Consider the following 19,763-nt stretch of genomic DNA (forward strand, 5'->3'; position numbering starts at 1 on the left):
TATATATATATATATGAATGACTGTTGGGACAAAACTCAAAATACGAATTATTTTATTTCCTTGATAAATGCTGCTTCTTGTCTATTTTTCTGTTTTTGGAGAATTGAGTAGGGCATCCTTAGGGATCCCTTTGCAACTTCCACAAAACACCAAGCTCCTTGTTCCTTATCTTTGATATCATATCAGATCCCAATTATTCTTCAGAGTCCATTTTCTCTTGAGTAGAAGGAATGCAAAACCTCAAACCTTATCAAAGGGAGAAATGAAAGGAAAGATATAGAAGTATATATAAAATCCTTTACTGCACTCATGGAAAGGCTATCTTCACTTTCTCCAGCCCTGGACAGAGAAACAGAAGTTTCTCATCTCTTCTCATAAAAGGACTTTTTTATACAATGGAGTACTACATGGCAATGAGAAAGAATGAAATATGGCCATTTGTAGCAAAGTGGATATACCTTGAGAGTGTCATGCTAAGTGAAATAAGTCAGGCAGAGAAAGACAGATACCATATGTTTGCACTCATAGGTCTAGCAGGAGAAACCTAACAGAGGACCATGGGGAGGGGAAGGGGGAAAAAGAGTTAGGGAGAGAGAGAGACACAAAACCTGAGAGACTATTGAATACTGAAAAGGAACCAAGAGCTAAAGGGGGGGGGGAATGGAGGTAATGGAGGAGGGCACTTGTGGGGAAGAGCACTGGGTGTTTTATGGAAACCGATTTGACTATAAACTATTAAAATTTTTTTTAAATTTTTTTGAAAAGTCCTTTTTTTTCCCCCATGAAAAACCCATATGTCCTTGGTACCAGTTCGGAGATTGAAATAGAGGGACATGTGGTCAGCAATGTTAATTCTTATATATGTGTTTGTTTGTACCCCCTAACTGTAGGAAAGAGCTAGTGTGGTGGGTTGAAAAAGTATAATTTGGGGATCAGACTAATGTCAATTTTAATTCCATCCTGTAATTTACTAGGTGTATGACTTTGAAAAAATGAGTCACCTTTCTGAGCCTTAGTTTCCTCATCTGTGATGTGGGATTATATGCAATAACATATGCAAAATAAAGTCTTTTACTCATTTCTCTTTCACTGTGCTTGACGTACATTAGGGCTCAGTGATCATTTGTTGAATAAATTTGACATTGCTCTTGTCAGATGTCTCACCTAGTAAATATCACTTTGGGTAGACGCTAGGTAGTTTGGGAAGAGAGTCTTCAAATGTTGGGTTGTGTAAATCTGAATCAGAAGAATGGTATTATTAAAAGGTAGAAGAATTGAGTTTTGAGATAAGTGATATCAAGGGATCCTTTGAATTGCCTGTGATTTTTATGGCAAGGTTATATGGTGCAGGGAAGTACTTCTGTGGATTGATAGGAGAATAAAGAGTGCTTTCACTTCTCATTCAAAATTTAGCTATTTATTTTACTTTAAGACTAAACTATTCTTGCTTACTGTCTAAACTCTTCAATGTAGATTGTGTTCTCTCCTCCCTAGTTCACCCCTTCCCCACCAACATTTATATGAGAGTGGTTCAAAAAGCAGGCTGTCCCAGACAGGGGTAGTTGGTGACTCGTGCTGTTCTCAGATTCATTTTTTTAATGCAGAAGGATGTTTTCTGGCCTAGTGAGTGTGTGTCCCACTAGGTTTAATGATTCTACTACTCCTGGGAGTGAGTAAGGCTTGCCTCCTTACTCTTTGCAGAGAGTGGGGAAGTGAGAGGGAGGAAGAATACTTCTGTGAATGGTTTCCATACCTATTGACACACCAGAACCACCAGGGAACTTTGCAATGCATACTTTCAGGCTCTATCCCAGGCATATTGAATCCCTGTCTTTGGGGTTGGCCCAGGAACCCATATTTTTGACAGACTCCCCAAGTGAGCATCAGAGACACAAGTCAACCTCTTGGTATAAAGCTTATGTGAAGGAGCATCATGTAGCATGCTGTCGTGGGGCTCTCCATGAATTCTGTGGAAAAGCACAAAAACTCTTTATGGTTCTTATATGTGATGCCCTAAAGTTAGAAAGGTAGGCCTATACTTTATATTCTGGGTAATTTTAAATGTCTCAGGAAAAAGCTCTTTCTAAGTACCTAATTTTTCCAGGGTCATCTTGACTATATTTTTTAACAAGCTTCTCCCTATGTTACAAGAGTAGATTTCACCAATGGGCAGGCAGCCTAGACCACTCATGTGGTCTATCTTTATGTGTCCAATAATATTTTCATTAAAGTTGTTTCCCTTCCTTAAGCCACATGAAAAATGAAAATAAATTTGTTCTTCCTTTTCAAAATGGCTGGAAAAAAACTGAAAGCAAGCTAACAGCTATAAGGAAATTATTTACCTCACTTTTGGCTTTCCTGTGGACTCTTAAGCCTCTTTCCTATCATCCTGGATGATATTTTGACTGGGCAGCAGCAGTCACACTTTGGTTGCCTTCTCACTCAAGCTAGAGCTTTGGGTATGGATAGTAGAAGAAATGGGAAGGAGAGTTTAACTCACAAAGATCATTCATCTCCTCTAGTGGTTTTTGTCCATTGCTGAGTTCTAATCTCCTCTTTCCACCGACACCTACTTACTTGGATCTTGACTTATTTTGGCAGTTCTTGGTGCATGTGATGTGGTTGCCATGGAAATGTTATCCTGCATGCTGCTTCATCTTCTCTCCATCTCTTCATTCCTCTCCAGTGTGTGCCCGCGCGCTCACATTCTTTCTCTTGCACACCCACCCTAACCCCCTTTATAATTGAACACATCAAACACTGCGTTTCTTCAGGCTATTTTTCTCCTCTCCCTCAATCACATCGAATGTGTTTTAACCTTATGTAATCAAAGCAACCTGGTAGTGACTGGAAGAGAGGGAAGAAAATGGACTCAAATGCTAAATTCCTCTAGGTTATGGTAGGATGGCCAAATATGAGGGAATTCAGGCAAGTGTTAATCAAATTAACTTCCCTCTGCTTTCACAGGGATTAAACCTTTGCTGAGGTTCAGAGAGACTTATTAACAATGACTTTCTGATTTCCACCTGGACTACTACTTCATGTCCTGGTGTTATCTACAAAGGAGAAAGTCTGAACTATCTTCAGTTCTTAATTTCCCATCTGTGAAATATTCACTTTGTGCATTATCTGCACTGACCCAGAAATACCTCTGCAGATACTGACATCCTGGGTTATCAAGAGTTGAGCCTAATGTAGAGATCTTACTATGAATATTCACCCTCAGTTTCTCTTCTGCTATTATGGGATGGATTTGTTGGGGAAGGGCTAGCAGGGAGGAGAGGTAATGGGGGAATTTTGTAGTTATGTGTACATTGAAAAAAAAAACTTAATCTCCTTTCCCCAGTGAGAAGACTAATTTTTCTAAAAAACTGAAAGATACTACACAACAAAAAGCAAAGTCCTCATTTGTTTTTCTATTTGTTTTTTTAAATCGAAGTTCAAGTTAGTAACAGACAGTGTAGTATTGGTTTCAGGAGTAGGACCCAGTGATTTATCACTTACATATGACCCCCAGTGCCCATGCCAACCGTTGTCCTTTTTAATGCCCATCACCCGTTGGGCCCATCCCCCGACTCAGTGCCCCTCCAGCAACCCCGTCTGTTCAGTGTTTAAGAGTCTCATATGGCTTGCCTTCATCTTTGTTTTTATCTTATTTTTTTCTTCCCTTCCACAGTGTTCTGTGTTGTTTCTTAAATTACATATATGAGTGAAATCATATATTTGTCTTCCTCTGATTAGCTTATTTCACTTAGCATAATACACTCTAGTTCTATCCACATTGGTGCAAATGGCAAGATTTTATTATTTTTGATCACTGAGTACTGTTCCATTGTATATATATACCACATCTTCTTATCTGCTGTATTTTTTAAAGACCTTCTAATCTCAATGTTATAAGCAAAATGAGTTATATTTTTCTCTGTCCCTAAACTAACAAAGTTAAATTACATTGGTAAAGAACATGCAAACATTATTTTCTACATATGTTTCAGGTTTCCCTAATGGTTTTTTTTTTCTAAACTGGAAAGAAAAATCATTGCCAGCATGGTAATAGCAAAGAGTTTTATTTCTTTATCTTTCTTATATAAGATTTGTGATTCTCATGGGCAGACATATTTTCATGGACAGTATAATGGGGAGAACTTTCAAAGGGGGAAATTTCTTTTAAAGTTTTTCTTAAAATGTTTTTATGTTTATTTATTTTGAGAGAGAGGGCATGAGTGGGGTAGGAGCAGAGAGAAGGAGAGAGAGAATTCCAAGCAGGCTCTGCACTGCCAGTGCATAGCCCCATGTGGGACTCGAACTCACAAACCGTGAGATCAAGACCTGAGCCAAGATCAGGAGTTAGATGCTTAACTGACTGGCCATCAAGTGTCCTTAAAGTTTACTTTAGAGCAAGAAAGACAGAGTGAGCCTGGGTGGCTCAGTCAGTTAAGCCTCTGACTTCACCGCAGGTCATGCTCTCATAGTTTGTGAGTTTGAGCCCTGGATGGGCTTTGTGCTGACAGCTCAGAGCCTGGAGCACCTGCTTTGGATTCTGTGGCTCCCTCTCTCTCTCTGCCCCTTCCCTGCCCATGCTCTGTCTCTCTGTCTCTCTCAAAAAGAAATAAACTTAGAGAGAGAAAGATAGTGAGAGAGAGGGAAGGGGATGGGTCAAGAGAGAGGGAGAGAGAGAATCCCAAGCATGCCCCCTGCTGTCAGCACAGAGCCCAATGTAGGGCTCCACCCTGCAATCCCATGACCAGACATGAAATCATGACCTGAGCTAAAATCCACTCAAGTGCTTAACCAAACGAGCCACTCAGGTGTCCCCAAAGGGGGAAATTTTTAAAGGACTCATGCAAGAATGAAATCAACTCCACTTTTTGTCTCCATGTTTTCAGAAAAGAAAGATAGATTGTAGGTATACCTTTTTTTTAAATCAATAATTGGACAGTCACTTTCTTCCACATGAATTTGTACTCAGTGTTAGGACTGTGTGTGTGTGTGTGTGTGTGTGTGTGTGGTGTGACATAGAAGGGGTAGAGGCTGAAGGGATGGGAAGTGAAAAGTAGCAAAGGAGACTTTCAAGACCAGTCTTCTGGAAGTTCAAAACAAATTAATAAGTACTTATTGAATACTTAACACAAGCAAAACATGAATTTGGATTCTGAAAAAGATAATAAAAAGCCAAGATTTGATTCTTACCTTCCAATAGCGTATTATCTATCATGGAAAACAAGATATAGACACATAAAAAGTTAAGTAATAAAAAGGAACAAAACAGGTCAGGTTGGTAATGAATTAAGTACTGAAATGTAGACTGGCATCCAGGAAGGGCAAGAGGAAGGAGAGAGAGACATCTTAAATGTCAGGAAAGTATAGAGAGAGGGTAAGATTTGACTTGAGTCCATAAGCATGAGCAAGATTTGGATTATCCCGTTGAATGAAAATAGAAGAGAGGTAAGAAAGTTCACAAAACATTCAGAGAAAAGTAAAGGAGCCACTTGGCTTCCGCTGCTTGGTTCATATACAGGATGAGAGAACTCCATCCAAATAGACACATAGGACAGGGAGATAGAGAGCCTTGAGTGAGGGTGGATTTTTGCTCTGGGGAATAGGGAGCTATTGGAGAGTTTTAAGCAGGAGTGACATAGCACTAAAAAGCCTGGCAAGATTAACTTCAAGTGGCATTTGGGGGGTAATAAAAGGCAGAGAGTCCAGGAGGGGACTGGGTATAATATGATAAAGGCCTGGTCTAGGATGAAAATTGTGGGGGTAAGAAGAGACAAATGCAAGCATTATTTTGTAAAAACAGGAATGCTTTGGGGATACTAATTGGGCCTGGAAAACTAAAAAAAGTGAAGCTTTCAGAAACACCTGAGAGGTTCAAGATAAAAGAATATTTATGTATTAATAGCTAATGTTTGCAGAGTGCCTACTATGTGTCAGGCATTATTCCAACTGCTTGCTAAATGCCAATGAGAAAGGGGAATTAGAAAGTCAGCTATTTTGAGGGGGAAGATACAGCAAACCCATATGTAACACCAAGAGTTTGTAATGGGGAATCAAGTGGAAATGGCCAACAAGACACAGAAATGAGGGATGAGAAAGAGTCCGGGACCACAGTGATAGAACTGGGATTCATCTGCTTAGAGAAAGAATTCATGTCCTGAAAATGGCTAAAATGAATGGAGACCCTTACTGAATTACCCTCCTCCCCCCAAAAAAATCAAATAAAGGAAAAGATTTAAAAAAGCATACAGGAATGAAGATAAAGAAGGGACAAGTGAGCCACATACTGAAAATACTCCATATATTTGATTGTTCAGATCATGAGTATGGTTCTGCCTCACTTACTGAAGATAATTGAGAGTTGATTGTAGTTCCAAATAAGTATTTTCATATTGTACTTTAAGTCCAGAGAGAGGTTGGATATTCTGTGCCAAAGCAAGATAAACTTTTTCAAATCTTCCCCGAGCCAAGTAAATATTCTAGCTCTTGTTGTGTGTCTGTGACAAGAACACCAAGAATATAGTCATAGACTTTCATAACTGACTTCCTCCCAGAGTGTGATCTGATAATTAATTCCTCTGGAAGTCTGGTCAAGCCTACTGCTTTGTGGTTTGTCCCTCCTATAAGGAAAATTAATTCCATTTCTTCACATTTTTAGCTTAGAGTTTGTAAAATATGACAGATTGACTGGTCCTAGAGCCTGGAGATCTCTTGTTATTCTATATATGTCCAGCAATGTGCCTCCAGTCTTTCTTAGGGCTATAGAGAGACAGTGTGTTTCACCCTTTTCCCTGTTGACCTCCCTTATGAGGCAAGCATGAGGGACAATTAAAGGCAACTGATGCTTGGGGCACCTGGATAGCTCAGTCAGTTGAGCATCTGTCTTCATATTAGGTCATGATCTCACAGTTCATGGGTTTGGGCCCTGCATGGGGCTCTGTGCTGACAGCTAGCTCAGAGCCTGGAGCCTGTCTTTGGCTCTCTCTCCCTCTCTCTCTCTGACCCTCCCCTCCTCACGCCGTCTCTCTCTCTCTCTCTCCTCTCTCTCTCTCTCTCTCTATCTCTCTCTCAAAAATAAATAAAACATTAAAAAAAATTTAAAAACATACAACCGATGCTTGGTGGTAGTTTCAATTATGATTAAGAGCCCCAGCTGTGAAGCCATTCAGATCTGGGTTTGGATTTCAGCTCTACCATGTTAGAAATCTAGGACTTCTTTGTTTTTCTTTCTCCCACCCGTTGCTTCTTTTAAGAACATTATTCTTAGTATGAGGCAGTGGAAGGAGTACGGGTTTTAGAATCCCTCAGAATTAAGTAGGATCAACTGCCAGTGCCACCAACCTTGGACTTCCATTATAATACAATCTATTATTTTATAGTAGATCCATGAGAATTTAAAATAATGCAAGGCATCCATAGCAGAGCTTGGCTCAATAAATAGTAGCATTGTTAGAGGTGTTTTTTTTTAATTGAATGACCAGAACAGAAATACAACTTCCAAGCAATTTTATTTATAAGCTAGACAGCCATAAGATTCATTTACCTTGGGGAGACAAAATTCTGAGAAAGGGAAAAATATCAATCAACCTATTTTGTATATAATGCTAAACTACAGCTGACATTTTAACTGATTTTACTAGTTCTGAGAATGCAGCTAATAGGAGCAGTCAGCTTATTCTTCTCATTCTTGTTGTAAAGATGAAATTATAACAGAGACAGAGAAGTCAAGGCTATGCCAGAATGTTAACACTGCATGAGGAGTGATCTCGTTGCCAAAAGGCAGGCACTTGACTTGGACTTGGTTATGTTATGTTTGACCTGATATCAGAACACTCAGGTAGAGTGGTCCAATCAGATATATCAAACTGAAGGTTAGGAAAGAGATGGGACCTCTGATGCAGATTTTGGAGGTATTGGTGTAGAGGTGATTGCTGATATGATGGCTATGAATGAGTTTTGGGGAGAGAGTAGAGAGCAGGGGTGAAAAACAGTCTTGGGGTGTCCCCATGTTAGGGAGTTTCTGGGGAAAATGAACAGAAAAGGAGAGAGAACTAGTCTGAGAAGTATAAGGAGAATCAAGAAATTATTCTATTTTAAACAGCAAATAAGGGTGGCTCAGTTGGTTAAGCACCCAGCTTTGGCTCAGGTCATGATCTCATGGTTTGTGGGTTCGAGCCCTGTGTCAGGCTCTGTGCTGACAGCTAGCTCAGAGCCTGGAGCCTGTTTCAGATTCTGTGTCTCTCTTTCTCTCTGACCCTCCCTTGCTCGTGCTGTCTCTCTCTGTCTCTGAAAAATAAATAAAAAACAGAAAAAAAATTTTAAACAGCAAATAAGCAAGGGAAAGGAGAACTGCTGAAAACTTGAAAGTGTCAACTGTTAAGAGCTGTATAAGGTCCAGGAGAATGATGATGAAGAAAAGCCTATTGCTTTGATTTTTGTTGACCTTCAGTGATTGATGACTTTGTGAATTGAATAGTTCCAGTAGAATGATAGAGACAAAAGCCAAGATTGCAAGGGTTAAGGAGTGAGGTCTGGTGGAGGAAAAGGGACAGTCAGGTGTCAATTATTTCTTAAAACAGTTTGCAGTTAAATGAGATAGAAAATGGAATTACTTTTCAGAGATTGGAAAACAAATCACTTTGTGACCTGCCTTGGTCAACAAAGAGTTAATGGTATAAATGCACGGTAATTTCAGAAGCATTAAAGAGCATGTTTCCATGGAAACATCAACCTACAGAGGGAGAGAAAGAGCTAGGATCCCCTGACAAAGAAGAAACAGCAGAGTTCTAGCCCCCACACAGTACAGCAGGGAGAAATGATTACACGTTTCTTTTAGCTTCCCTGTGAAGGATGCAGTTGGGGTTCATGGTGCTGTCCTTTTGAGGACAAGCAAAGAGGGAAATAGAGTTTGTTTTAAATAAATGCTTGCCCTCATCTTGCTTTAAATTCTGATTCAAGGGTCAGGCTTATTTTAGAATATTGGAAAAGATCAACGGGTGTCTTAAGTAACTAACTGAAATTAAATAAACAAAATGTTAATCTTTCCCTGACCTCTCTACCCTAACCTCATCTAGAAACAATGCCATAAAGTACTGTGATTCAGAGCAACAGTTGCAAAAACTCTGGAAATGTAGGATGTATTTGGCTAGTAACCTTTGACCAGCACCTTTGCATTGTGGTTTCCATCTTGACATGTTCTCCTTGATTAGATACATGTTTCATCTATTTTCAAGTCTATGAGATCCCTTTCACTGTTGCTGATGTGCATTTCCTGTACCTCCAACTCCAATCACACTTTGGTGGGTGGGTCTTCCCACTCAAGTGTAGTCCCAGAGAGCCATCCCGCCTCACTGCTGTGAGAGCCACATTAACAAAGTTGCTGACCAACTCCCCTGACAGGTTACTTTCTCCACTCCCATTTTATATTGAACTTCCCATCTGTTTTCTTCCCCTGGTCTTTCCCTGGACCCTAGACTCAAAAAATTATTTTATTTTCTATGTGAAAGGGCTTCCTCCATGGGGTAGGTGTGGTTCCCCAGGTTTTCTGAAGACAGGGAAGTGTTTTTGAATATGCTGTTTCCGTATGGCATGTGTTGTGATGTAATTATGAAATACCTATCCCCCTAAGACTTAATCGTCACCCAGGTATCTTGACTCCTCTGTGTGTAGGATACCATTACCTGACCCTGGAATATCCCCCCTCTTTTGACCCTCTTTCCCTACCATTTCAATCTACAGTTGCTTCCAGAAATCTCCATTTGAAGACCTCTACCAACCATTATTGGGAGACTAAACTATAACCCCTTTTTCCCATGGATGACAGCAACTCATAACCTCCACTCCCAACCCCTGTAACTGAAGCCACCTCATTAATTCATTTATTTGTTCACCTTTTTGCTACTCTTTTTTAGAGCTGTTGGAGGGAGTTGTGAAATTAAGTTTGTGGTAGCTACAGAGGGGGTGGGAGCCGTGTGTGTGGAGGTACTGCCAATGTGTTAATTTTGCTGACCACCTAAAGTATAATAGAGAATAGAGAGGGGCTCCAAAATAGAGAAGAACAAAATGAGGAAATGGTGAAAGCTCAATAAGGAACAGAAATGCCTCCTTATTTTTTCCCCTTGATATCATTCCCAGGTCACTTTGGATTCTTGACCAAGGGCTTCTTGGGTGTATTTGGCCAGGGTTTCTTATAATTAAGTCTGAAAGTTCACAAGAAGAGAAGGGCTTCTGGTCAAAGTTGAATGTCCTAGAGAAATCTTTGCCAGTCATTGTTTGGTTGGTCTTGGCATAGCCCCTGGGTAGTATTGCCAGCTCCTGGGCCAAAATGGATGTCAGAGAGGCAAGCCTTCACCTTAAAATTATTAGTGGGAATAAAGAGGAAATATCAGTGTTCTCAGGGATCAGCTATCCTTTGACCTGTCTTGGTGTTTTCTCTGGGAAGGTCCAACCACTTAGCTTTGATAGCCCATAGGTCTAAATTCCAACATATTGAGCACCTAATCTATGGAAGAGGAAAGAAATCTTTTATTCAGTGTATCTTAAAAGAAAAGTGAGTTTAACTTATGTACAAATGGAAGTATGAACTCACTGGGAAAAAAGATCAGTGGCAATAACATTATCCAGAAGAGTTACATGATTTCCTTCCCACTGGGAAGTTCCACCTTTCTGACTGCCTCTAGTAACTCTGAATTTCCCTAGCACCTTAACAGGTCTCATCTATAGTGGAGGTGACTTAAGTTTGTGGACATGAGGGCAAGGAGGAATTTCTTTTCCATTACTGAGTTTTGTGCACAGTTCCCTAAATGAGAAACAGATTTGCTGTTCAGCACACTTTATTACTTGACATCAGAAGATAGAATAAGTGTATTGTACATCTGAAATTAATATTATACTATGTTAACTAACTGGAATTCAAATAAAAACTTCAAAAAATAGCATAAACTTCAGTGTTGTGATTAGGTATACCTGTTTCCCCTACTGTGTATCTAATTAAGCATTAAATGAAGTGGTGTGGCAATAAAAAGGGGGGCGGATGGCCTAACTAGTTCCCTAAGGAATACACAAACAAGCGTGTGCTCGTGGAATTTTTAAAGGAATTTTAAAGAGAATTACATAGTGTTCAAAACAGGACTCTAGGAGGTCAGAATGGGGGTTATTTTGAGGAGTCACTTTTTCTAGACCAAAATTATGGAGATATGAGCTCATCCTTTGCCTTTTCCAGGAAGTGAACTTTATATTGAAGTATGTTTAAGTGACTCCCCACCACACAGAACGTCACAGGGGTTACCAATCATAGTAAGAAACCAAATGTTCCATGCCTTCATGGTCTGGAATATTGTGGGAAGGAGAGGAAATGTCCTGGACTGGTGGGATTACAAAAAAGCAGAGACCTAGGAATTAGGAGACTCAGATTCTGAATTTAATGTGCCAAAGAGTAGCTGCATTTCCCCAGGCCTTGGTGTGCTTGCTTCTAAATATGAAAAATTAGATTGATCCCCAAGTCCCTGTAAACTTACATTCTCTGATATTCAAGCAACCAAAGAAAAATAAAAAGAAACAAAGAAAATAAAAGGTAATTACCGTAAGACACAGCTAACACATAACGTTCACGAGGGGATAGATGCAGTTCTATGTCTGATCTGTCTATCGAATTACTGAATCCTCACAACAGTTCTACGAGGTAGGTACTATTTTCATTCAGTCTTTAATGATGAAGAAACGGAGACAGAAGTTAAACAATTTGTGAGATCATACAGCTTCAGAACTGGGGAGCAAGGACCTGAGCAGACCTCACCTGGCTCCAGTGTCCTGTTGCACACCACACGGCAAGGCCTGTCATCGGTTGTTGTGGTGTGTGCGTGTGTTTACTACATACTGCATTCCCTTCCTCTTCGCTTAGCCTATTCTGTTTCTCTCTTTTATTTTCTTTCTATACCTCACCACTAAGCATTTTGAGGCATTGTCCAGGCTTTGTCATTCGGGTATAGGCTATTTTATTAATGAGGACAAGTTCCTGGGTTTGATCCAGGTGGACCCATTAGGAAGTCCAGAGGAGAACTGTTTTCTGCCCAAGGCCTGCCACGTTGACCTGGCTTGGTGAAAGGGTGGGCATGAGGTCATCGCAGCTCGGAACCCTTATTGCTTTAACATCTTTCTGGAGGAACGCTCATGTTCTCTGTCTTCTTATATTCAAGCAGGGACTGTTGGGCCACTTCCAACAATGCTCCTCTATTTCCTTTCATTTCACATGAAAATAATTCATGGCATTCAGTCATGAGGCAGATTTTTTTCTTCTCTATTAGGCCAAGGGGCCTGAGAAGCCTTTTCAGTGCAATAGATGGTGAAGTGATACCTCACCATGTACTCCTCAAATGAACACAGCTCAGCCCAGACTGCTAAGGGGCCAGAGCACACTCTTCCCCACTGGCGGGTGAGAGGAAGTATATTAAATTTATATCAGCCAGTCCTCAAGATACTTTACTATCTCATTAATTTAACACTGTGAATTTAGAATTTAAATAACTAAAACATAGACTAGCCCAAACTTGAACCTTTTATGATTTGTCAAGAATGGTTTGCAAAAGAGATTAATGATATAAACACCATTTCAGAGAAAATGTTTAATTTACTGGAAGACCAACTATTTTTAATCTTTTTCATGTAATTATTAAATTACTATTACCATGCACTCTTTAAATTAGTTTTTCCTGTGGTTCTCTATTAAGTATCATTATACAGAAATAAGAGAAAAGAACTGTATTTGACAGCGTAGGAAACTGGTATTTCTAATTATTTTGTTCCACAGTATGGTTTAATATTTTCATATATGACATTATATGTCAAAGGAAACCCTTAAAATTTCTTTAAGTCCCTTTTCCTTAAAAAGAAAACCATTGTTAGCAAGAATAAAATAATTCATGTGTCTTGAGACACTGCCACACAGTTTAGGAACTGATTGGTCTAGGGATTTGTTCAGAGGCGGTCTGATTGCAGGATTCTTGGTCTTAAGTACCGTCCATGCTACACTGCCTGGTAGTCATGGTGGTGGTGATGGGGAACGTGTGTGGTCTGTACTACAATCCTTTCCTCTTCCATTTCTTTTCTGTTTCTCTTTATTTTCCACCAGCATTTTGGGAAATTGTCTAAATCTTTGCTTGCATGTGGAATATCTTACTAATGAGATATTTCTTCTGGGCTTAATCTCAGAAGAACCCATTGGTAAGCCTAGTGGACAGTTGGTCCCTGACCATGGCTTGCCATGCTGACGGCACTATACTGGCCATTTTGGATTTACATTGATAATTATGGATTTCTAAGGTAGGGGGAAGTCAGAAGTTTTCTATTTAGTTTACCAAACCATAACACTGACTGTCTATTTTAAACATCCTTGCCTCCTTCCTCCAATACTGGTCTCTAATTAAGTAGCTTTTCAAAGTTTTAAAGTCCACTATTTCTGATCCTGTGAGAAATTGTTTCCACTCTTTCAAGAGAAAGTGTATATATGAAATAGTACTAAGTGAAATAGTGAAAGGGTTAAGAGAGACAAGAGAAAGACTGGAAGATTTGTGGGTTTGCCATTCAGATGATGGGTTATAATAATGTAATGTAACAGATGAAGTAGGTAGCATGTCAGGGGAGCATCCCTGTACTTCCTTCATCAGGCAAGGAAGGTAGTATGAACCAGTCAGTTTTATAGATGAGGGAACTGAAGGCCTTAGCAAGTGAGTAACACACCAAAGATTCAATTGCAGAGCTACAGAATTTTGGAGTCAGCAGTTGTAAACAACAGGTCAAGAATTCAAGTCTCATGTCCAGAATTATGTTCCTTTATTACTTCACTATTAATAGCTAGAGAATGGAAACTGAGAGCTATGAAAAATCCTACTGTTTCTGAGGTGTGCCGGGCCCTGGGTGAGGGTATCTGGGTCCTGCCTTCAGCCCTGTCATCTGATCCTGGTAAATCCACAGATCCTTCCAGACTTCATCTAGAAATTAAAGGATTGGATGAAGTGAGAGACTGATTTTTCTTACTACAACTTATATTTCTTATTAACAGACATTAATTTAAAAAATTGAGTGACTTGTAAAAATATGGAGGGCAGAATAAGAATTACAGTGCCAGGGCTCTTGGTTTGCTGGCAAAATTCTGGCAGAGCTCTTTCCACTTCCTCCCACACAGGGCATACTGTTAAATCATTGCTTTAGATATCATTGTGGTGCAGTGGATGAGCTCCGAGTGGCATGGTCAATGTCAAAGAGGCACAAGGGCTTTTTTACCTCAGCTTGACCTCATTAAACCCACTGGAGTATGACTTTAGCCATATAAAGCAAATGTATTGGCTCTGAGCCCATCGGGGTTCTGAGGCTCTTCCTCAACAAGGAATCAAACAGGAAATGAGATGCATTTTATTTTATGCCTTCTACGTTAGGGATCTACATAGTCGAGGGCATGACACGTGACATGAGAATGCTAAAATGCACATCTGGGGCTCACAAAACTGCTTCCACCTTCACTCGGTGATATAGTGAAAAGAACACTGAACTTAAAACCAGAAGACTTGAACTCCAGTCCCGAACAGGCAGGTCACCTTGGAAAGGAGGGTAGCATCTTCGGGCCTGTTTTCCCCTTCCTGAAATGAGTGTTTGCAATGGGTAGTTTCTAAATTTTCTTCTGGTTCTAACAGTTTGAGGTTGTGTGTAATATTAGAACTTTATGAGACACAGTGGGGTTCGTTAGGGTCCATCTGCAATCCCAGAGACAAATCAAGCAATATATGTATATATACATATATATATATATATATATATATATATATATGTATATATATATATATATGTACCAAACCTTGCTGGGGACTAGAGTCTTACAGGAAGAGCTTCTGAATCTGCCACTTGAGCTAGGCTTATGACATGTTTAGAGGAAAACAGAATATCTGTGGCATCTTAATTATAGTTTAATCCTTCACCGAGGATTTACACATGGAAGCTTTGAGGTTTTAATTAATGCTCAAGATTGGCAAAGTGCAGCCAGATCCAAAGGTGGTTAGATATTTTCAGGCCTTATGGAAAGTCAAATTGACTAATGTGACCATTTGACCTAGTTTATCCTCCATACGTGGAATGAAATCTCCATTCCTCCAATGGATTCCACTGATAATTGGGTCTCGTTAAAATGTAGTAATCACACATTTACTCACTGAGATCCAAAATGAGGAAAATTTCTTGCCTTTAGATATTCAAATCACACTAATATTTTTTTTCTGAATTCTTCCCATTATATAACCTTATGTGTGTATCCTGTTTTCTATAGTTTTCCTATCCATTATTTCATTTTTTAGTCCATTATTTCATTTGATTAGCATATTGTGCTTCTCTGATAAGCAGGAGGTAGAATGTGTTTCCATTTTGAAGAGGAAAAACAGGTTGAGGTGCCAAAATCCCATGCCTAGAAGCGACCTCACTCCCCATTATTTTATCACACTTTCTGTTATGAGTGAATGGACCACTTTGTTCTGCTGTTCAAAGGGCAGCCTTGTTCAGGACGAGTGTGTCTTTGCAAGCTCCTCACTAATAGCTAAATGTTGGCACATTAGAGGGAATTACTCAGAAAAACACAATGTGAATGATTAATCTGTATACTGCTGAAGGATGTGAATAATTAAAGGATACTTTGGAGAAGAATCTTTTATATATTGTTTTAAAGTTTGTCAATATTTTTGATAAGTGTAAAATATGTGAGAAGTGTCTAGGTAGAATAAAATGGACCTGGAGAGCGGAAAGAGAACGAACATCCCAGAAGGAGTTTATTAAAATAAAATAATCAGAAGGATATGCAACAGGAACAACTAGAAAAATTTAACTACAGAGCAATTACATTACCCATGAATGTAGTTTATTTTCTGACAGTGTGAATTTTAAAACTTACACACCCAATTCAATGCTGTTCTTTTCAAATAAGTCATCTTGAGAAGCATTTATACTGCTTGTTACTTATTTTTGGAACTTTTCTCATAATTGCTTTCTGAAATGGACACTTTTAAAAAAACATTGTAAAAATCTTTTAGATGGAGTCAGAATTATTCAGAGCCACATCAGGTGAAAAGGAGGATACTTAAGCTGGGTAACTTATTTCTCTCTCCTTCCCATCCTCCCTTCCTCTTCCTTACTTTCTCCTCCTCCCTTTCCTCCAAAAAGAGAGAGAGAGAGAGAATGAAAGTTTTTTGCATGTCTCAACCTTCTCTGAAGTTTTCCAGAAATTATTCCAAGCAATGCAATATTATAAGAATATATTTTCCAAGTTAATTACATTGGGTGCTTAAATTTTGGTTTGTTAGTTCAAAGTGTTTTGTGGTTTTGTAATTCTGTTCCTTGGAATGAATTATATAGGGCTTTGGCTGGAGTGTTGAAGTTGTAAAGTATAGGAGACCTGATTATTATTTTCTTTTTTTTTATAATAGTTTATTGTCAAATTAGTTTCCATATAACACCCGGTGCTTCTCCCCACAAGTGCCCCCCACCATGACCATCTCCCCCTCCCCCCTCCCCCTCCCCTTTCAGTCCATGGTTCGTCTCCAGTATTCAGTAGTCTCCCTTGATCTGTGTCCCTCACTCTTCCCCCTTCCTGATTATTATTTTCTTACTAGCGATGGGCTTGAACAAGCAGCATGGAGCCGAGAGATGGGGGGCAGTACAGGGAAGAACATGCTGTGTGGAGTGTTGAGTTGAATTAGGAGGCACTACACTTTTACCAGTTGAAAGTGTCCAGAAAGAGCAGCCAGGGTATAAGGAGAATGAGGGCTGGGAATCATGGCATATGATAACTACGTGAAGGAACTGGGGATCTTAAACGTGATGTGTATATGTCAGGGTGGTATGGTAAAGAGATCGTGGGACTAGAAAAATGACTTAAAATGTAATTTCTGCTCTCAGTTAGCTGTGGAACACTGGGCAAATAATTTGACTTCTCAGTACTTTGGTTTCCTATCAAGTTAAAATTGTAGAACTAGGGGCACCTGGATAGCTCAGTAGGTTGGGCATCTGACTTCAACTCAGGTCAGGTCATGATCTCACAGCTTGTGAGTTCAAGCCCTGAGTTGGGCTCTATGCTGACAGTTCACAGCCTGGAGCCTGCTTTGGATTCTGTGTCTCACACACACACTCTCTCTCTCTCCCTCTCTCTGGCCCCCTTCCCACTCCTGCTCTGTCTCTCAAAAATAAATAATAAAAAAACATTTAAAAATTTAAAAAATAAAACCATAGAACTAAGTGAACTTAAGTTTTCTTCCAAGATTTAAATTTATTTTCTTTTTAAAAAAATTTTTTTTAATGTTTTATTTATTTTTGAGACAGAGAGAGACAGAGCATGAGCAGGGAGGGGCAGAGAGAGAGAGAGAGAGAGAGAATCAGAAGCAGGCTCCAGGCTCTGAGCTGTCTGTCAGCACAGAGCCCAACACGGGGCTCGAACCCACGAATGTGAGATCATGACCTGAGCCGAAGTTGGAGGCTTAACCGACTGAGCCACCCAGGCACCCCTAAAATTTATTTTCTAAGCTAGACATGTCATTGTCTTTGAATACGTGAAGAGCTTTCATGTGGACTAAGGAGTAGGCTAAGACTGAATAAGGAGGAGATCAGTATCTAGGTTTCAGGAGAGCAGATTGCTTTTTTTTTTTTCTTATGTTTGTTTATTTTTTGAGAGAGTGCAGCTGGGAAGGGACAGAGAGAGGGGGGACAGAGGATCCAAACTGGGCTCTGTGCCAACAGCAGCAGGCCTAAACTTACGAACTCATGAGCCAAAGTCAGACATTCAACCCATTGAGCCACCCAGGTGCCCTGAGCAGATTTCAACTTTAAGTAGAAAACAAACAAACAAACAATCAAATAAAACCACCCTGCCCAACAGTGAGATGGCTATCTTGATGTGGTGGGTGCAGCGATAACAAGAATAGCTGAGAGAGCCAATTTTATGTTGTAGAGGAAAAGTATAAACTGTAAGAAGTGGTGGACTAGTTGATTATGAAGGTCTTTTTCAATCTTGAGATTCTAGGAACCTTGATTCTTTTCCGGTCTTCTGTGTTCTTGATTGCATTCATGAAGACCATAAGACCAGAGAATGAGAGGCTGAAAAAGCCTAGGCAGCTCTTGAAATAATAAGTGGTCCATGAGGGTTTGGTTCATGATGTCTAGTAATCTTTTTATAAATGCCTGAAGGATCTGCATCTTAGCAACCTTGTTACTTAACCTAATATCACCTGGAAGAACAAAGAGCCTCACAGTTCCACTGAATGAGAAGACTTAAAAGAGGAGCCTTTAAGCTGCCTCCTGATACTTTCTTCTTCCCTTCAGTGTGTCAGGCAACTGTTGTCGGTCACAAATTCGAAGCCCCTAGAACCCTTGTGGCAGTTACAAGATACCTCTTTTGCTTCTCAGCAGAGACATCTCACAGTGGCACCAGACCCAAGGCTATAGAGTGGCATGTCGAATGAACACTGAGCTAATCATTATTGACTCCTTGGGCCATTACGGTAAAGGGACATTAATTACCATCAGCACAGTTGCACTAATGCGGTTGTAATGAGCACGCCTGTGGGAATTCCCATTGAGGGAGCTCTTCAACAGATCAGAGCAGCCCACAAAGGAACAGGGTGAGCTGGAGGTACAGGTGTTGAGGAGGAAGACAAGTTCATTGGTCTGACTCTAGTTACTTCCAGAGTTACTGCTGACTTACAGTCCTGTACCTGGAATACTTTCTGAAATACCTCTCCCTCTTTCCCCCCACCCACCCACCCCCCTGATGTTTTCTGTTCACTATACACAGTGCAATAGCCCTGGTTTCCAGATGCATCTTGTGGAACCAGTTCCCTGACTGCTGGACTCCTCCCATGGCTCTTAGAAGTATGGCCTGGGCTGGATCTTAGCAAGAGTTCAGAAGTATGTACATCTCTCTGCCTCCCAGAGAGAGACCCTATGCTCTACTATGCCACCATTCTTAGCAGAAAGCTGTCTTAGTATACTCCCCCTTTCTTCTTTCTACCACCTTCACAATTAAATTGACCTCCTTCTGTGAATAATAACCATTAATGCTTAGGAGGGGTTTACTGTGTACCAGGCCTCAGTGGTAAGTTATCTCATTTAAGCCTTACAAACCTAATGAAGTAGGTTTCTTCTTATCTTTTCATATTATTCCTATTATGTGAAAACTTGAATGGCTCTATGCTTAACTGCTTCAGAGTGATATGTGTATGTCTATCTGTGCGTCCGTCTCCATTCACCTTTCCCTCTATTTTCCTGTCTTATTCTTGGCATACCTTCTTCACACTTTTAACCTTTTTTTCCCTTTTATCTTTACAGATATCTGATCAATGTCACATTTGAGGGAAGAAATCTGTCCTTCAGTGAAGATGGTTACCAGATGCATCCGAAATTGGTGATAATCCTTCTGAACAAGGAGAGGAAGTGGGAGAGGGTAGGACATATCTTTTGGCAATTTTTGAACAAAGCAGATGGGGTAGGGACATAAAACCTTGCAACACATTAAAGGAAAACAAAACCAAACCTTGGTTTTGGTCTCTGAGCTAGGACGTTAGAATGCAATACGTTGAGAGCAACGGAGAAGCCATTTCTCAGACTTGCATCTTCATTTTCTTGTTCCTTTGGTTAATCAAGAGATTATTTTCCTTATGCATTACCATTTTTATTGGTTATGGTGCTGTCTGAATCACGACTTTATTCTAATGGAAGAGTATACATGTATAATGTAACATAA

At 39.9% G+C, this 19,763-nt stretch overlaps 1 protein-coding gene across 1 annotated transcript in view; it reads left to right on the top strand.

Moving 5' to 3' along the window:
- The window catches only part of LOC115305291 (glutamate receptor ionotropic, NMDA 2B-like), a 207,587-nt gene extending 188,070 nt beyond the window's left edge, over positions 1 to 19,517 (top strand). Inside the window, exon 7 of the mRNA XM_029955533.1 lies at positions 19,349 to 19,517. Within this exon, the coding sequence (XP_029811393.1) occupies positions 19,349 to 19,517 (169 nt within the window). The remainder of the gene's footprint in view (positions 1 to 19,348) is intronic.
- Positions 19,518 to 19,763: the final 246 nt, after the last annotated feature.

This window comes from Suricata suricatta, chromosome 10 (genome assembly GCF_006229205.1).
Source record: "Suricata suricatta isolate VVHF042 chromosome 10, meerkat_22Aug2017_6uvM2_HiC, whole genome shotgun sequence".
In the NCBI taxonomy this organism is placed as follows: domain Eukaryota; kingdom Metazoa; phylum Chordata; class Mammalia; order Carnivora; family Herpestidae; genus Suricata; species Suricata suricatta.